We start from the raw sequence: 4039 nt of genomic DNA on the forward strand, positions 1-4039 counted from the left end.
TCACTGTGGATTTCCAGGACTTCCTCCAACATGGTTTTTCATTTCCTGTGGTTTATTTGCTTATTTCTTTTGTAAGATTGACGGATTTTCTACAAATCAGTGTTTGGAACTGCTCATCATTCTGTTAAAAGTTCACTCAAAAATGAAAACTGTCATTATTTACTCATCCCAGCGCCGTTGTTTTTTCTTAAAAATGATTTTGTGTTCTAAGGGAAAAATAACAGCATTTTGGAACTACATGAATGTGACCATTGGCATTTTTAGGTTTGATGGAAAGACCTCGTGCTCCTCAGGACAGATCCGTCTTTGCAAGACTTTATACTGAAGAAGCGTTACACCAGTGAAAACGGTGACGTTCCGAAATTGAGAGAGAAGCTCCAGAGGTTTGTGTCCTACTTTTATTTCCCCTGTGGGGAAAAGGTGCCGGTAACATTAACACATGGAACCGTGTTCAGATCTCACCCTGTGGTTTCACTCGCACATCAGTGATTTTCAGCAGAAGTGGACTTGAAATATATTGCATCGACATATTTTACAAGACTGAATTTGAGCAAAAGTTTATCTGATGGCACAAGAATTGCTTGCATTTAATGAAATGATCCAGTGCTTGTGCCTTAAAACTGATTTCAGTTGTTTTGTGCTTTTCATCCTTGCATCTGCCACAGGGACGAATCATTACATATTGTCATTTGTCATTCATTCCTTATTCTTTTATAACAACCTTTATTGGCACATTTTAGATAAATAAATGCATCTTATAGTTCCTAACTCCAATTTTTGATGTTTTTTCTGAACGGTTATTAAAATTATGATAAATGAGCCCAATAGTTCTGACATAGCTACTCAAATCTTATCAAAATATAGATATTTACAACATGAGCACTTTGCAAGAAGCATTACAACATTTAAAATTCATGAATTGCGAAATGACTTAATAAATAATTGTTTACATCAATGGCACTCGTTACAAAAATACTTGTATAGGCCTACAGATACACACTAAGCTTCACCACTGTAAATCATCTGACATTAAAAACACAAAATGAATCTACTATCTATAAACAGCCAGTAGTTTGTGTAATAACTTCCACCAGTAATGGAGTAAAATGCTCTTCCTTTTCCTCCATGAGGGCATTTGAAACCTATTAAACGATTCACTTACGACCCTACTTAACATTGAATTCTCATGTTACAGATAATTGATTCAGAATATTGAACCATGATATGAAGCCCAGTCCCTTTAAAGCAATAGATCACAACTGGCGCGTCACCTCCTGAATTGAGATATTGTGTACATAGTTAGAAAAGCAAGCTTATAAACTTTATAAGAGAGGAGAAAATGCTTCCAATATCTTTTGTTGTTTGCATCTTTTGGAACAGGATTTGTGTTTCCACGTGATGTCCAATGTTAAACCTGTGTCGTGTTGAGAACCACTGCGTTAAATGACACAATCCTTCCCACAGGCCTCAACTAGCTGCTGCTTTTGACTTTCGAAGGGCGAACAGTGGAAGCTGTGTGCTGGAACGAAGCCTCCCAGGTGACGGAGGGTTTTGCACATTGGGCAGGGGTATTCGGCCAGGCCTTCGATGTCCTCAAACGCCAGGTTGACGATCTGGTCGGAGCAGGGGTCGCAGTAGAGGTGTCCGCAGGAGAGACGCTTCAGCCTGGCCTCGTAGGTGATGCAGCACTGGCAGTGAGGAACATCAGAGCCCAGAGACAGGCTACCGGTCAGAGAGCTGCTCTCCATGCTGGCGGCCTGACTCGAGCCCAGCTTAGTGGACGACCTGCGGGACCACGGGGAAGAGAAATCACAGATGAGATCTCTTTAGTGTTTGAATCTTGTTGTAGCTAAGCTGGTTTAGCATGTTGCTAGCAATGCCAAGAAACTGCACATGAGGCTAAATGTATAGTTTGAAACACACAACTGACAAAGTTTCTGTATGTTTTGTAATCATTATGATCACAACTGGTAATAATTGCTTTAATGAGCTCATTGTTTCTGCCTGTATACATGATGTTAGGATTTGTATTATCGTAGAATTGCATTTCTGGACATTATACTTTAAGTCACCTCTGATAACAGATCACAGTAAATTGTAATGTAGAAACTAGACATAAAATTTGACATTTTTCATCAAAAACTGGCTGAGAAGGCACTGAAAATATGCCATTCAAATTCCAAATTAAAATGTATTTAAATGAAACACATTTATTTAAAATTCTAAATAACATTCTTGAATATTTTTACATTTAAAAAAAAAAAAAAAAAAAAACTGGAATTTTCTTTTTCTATATGAAATCAAATACAGTACAATGGGGCCAAAAGGTCTGAGACCACAATTTTTTAAAATTGACCCCATTCTTTCAATATACTATATTTATTATTATCTGAACTATGCTTCGAATTAATTTTGTAACTTTATCCTCATAGTGTGTATACCTATTGTATTTTACACATCTGAGATTTTAGGAGAAATATGTCATTCTAACAATGGACGGTAGTGTTGCGTAACCTGTAGTGTTGTGACCCTCGCATGATACTTCATCATTTCAGTGTTAAAGTCACCCTCTAATAACAGATTAGACCAGCCTAAAACGGGTTGTTGGTCTAGTTTAAGCCAGTCTAACAGCCTGATCAAGCTAAAAGTGCCCCAAAACAGCCAGACAACTAGATCATCAAAACATTTTAGTCTGTGATTAAGGTAGATATTATTGTTTTGTTTCAGCAGTGCATGCATGCCATGCAGGTTGTTGTTAAATCATGCAATGTACATGCATAGTGACAATGCACAATCTCTGTAAAGATGATGTTCGGAGCAGGTATTGCCATAGCAACCCATTTATAGTCTGCCATTGTTCAGTCCGCCAACACGATTCCTGCACATGAATGCAAAAACATTCATACAAATAATGCGCAATACTGACACAGTTTTTGAGACATGACGTACCTGTGCGAAGAGGACGGAGAACCTTTAAAACAGTCCAAGCTCAGTGTCGCAATAATCTTCCAACACATGTCCATTCCTCTCATGGTAAAAGACTGGAGTGATGTGACATCTGTGCAAGCGACTCATAGTTTTTCAACATGTTCCCGCACGCGATCAGACACCCAGAACGCCACGCGCGGTCGGTAAATGGGTCATTAAAAAGCAGTTCACGGCGCGATCGGTGGTTTATCGTTCTCGAGGTGGGAAGCAGGTCGATAAATCAATAGGAGGCGATTGCTCTCGATGGTCAGCACGAATGAGATGCAGATAGAAACTGAGGGAGAGAAAGCACTGGAAAATCTGCTCATCACACGAGCGCAGCGCGCGACTCTCCAGTGAGCAGCGCTGCGCGAGCGTCTCTTCAGGATCCTGTTTTCAGAAAGTTTCAGTCAAAACACGCAAATTAAATCATAACTCGATCCCTGTGTACTTAGAGATGTTTTATGGCAAGACGTTTTAACATTTGTTCATTAAAACTATCATATGTTTTATGTTACTAGGCTCTTTATCAATTAATGCTATAGGCTAATCGAGTTGCTGGTATCCGTGTTACAACCATTCCAATTATTCATTAGGTTCTAGTACTTTTTTGTAGTTAACTATTTAAATGGTATATAGGCTAGTATATATTACAGTATTCCTAGTATTAATTGAAATAGTATTAAAGTAAAATTATAATTTGATATCATAAACTCACTGGCTAGTGGCTACTTTATAAGGTACACCTGTTCAGCTGCTCATTAATGCAAATATCTAATCAGCCAATCACACTGCAGCAACTCGTGCATCAAGATCTGCTGAAGTTCAGACTGAGCATCAGAATGGGGAAGAAAGGTGATTTAAGTGACTTTGAACATGGCACGGTTGTTGGTGCCAGATGGGCTGGTCTGAGTTTTTCAGAAACTGCTGATCTACTGGGATTTTCATGCACAAGCTTTAGGGTTTACAGATAATGATCCGAAAATGTGAAAATATCCATTGAGCAGCAGTTCTCTGTGGGCAAATTGACACATAGAGGTCAGATGAGAATGACTAGTCTAGTCAAGCTGAT

The 4039-nt window shown here is 38.8% G+C and overlaps 2 protein-coding genes across 2 annotated transcripts in view; one reads left to right on the plus strand and one right to left on the minus strand.

Annotated features, from left to right (window-relative positions):
- Positions 1-760, plus strand: part of mtmr11 (myotubularin related protein 11) — a 32940-nt gene extending 32180 nt beyond the window's left edge. Inside the window, exon 17 of the mRNA XM_084435367.1 lies at positions 1-760. This exon is cut by the window's left edge and continues 1855 nt beyond it. The gene's annotated coding sequence lies outside the window, so the exon portion shown is untranslated.
- LOC311306789 (uncharacterized protein) lies at positions 714-3624 on the minus strand. The gene is made up of 2 exons (XM_084435368.1): positions 2950-3624; positions 714-1785 (listed from the first exon to the last, which is right to left on the minus strand). Exons 1-2 carry the CDS (start codon positions 3030-3032, stop codon positions 1440-1442), a joined length of 429 nt encoding a protein of 142 aa, XP_084291494.1. The 5' UTR covers positions 3033-3624; the 3' UTR covers positions 714-1439.
- Between the last annotated feature and the right edge of the window lie 415 nt (positions 3625-4039).

This window comes from Rutilus rutilus (assembly GCF_951802725.1).
Source record: "Rutilus rutilus genome assembly, chromosome: 17".
Classification (NCBI taxonomy): Eukaryota; Metazoa; Chordata; class Actinopteri; order Cypriniformes; family Leuciscidae; genus Rutilus; species Rutilus rutilus.

Excerpts from the sequence above, each read along its gene's own strand:
- LOC311306789 (XM_084435368.1), bottom strand. The coding sequence starts at position 3,032 with ATGAGAGGAATGGACATGTGTTGGAAGATTATTGCGACACTGAGCTTG. Across the intron at positions 1,786-2,949 it reads TCTCCGTCCTCTTCGCACAG|GTCGTCCACTAAGCTGGGCT; the intron begins GTACGTCATGTC and ends GTGGTCCCGCAG.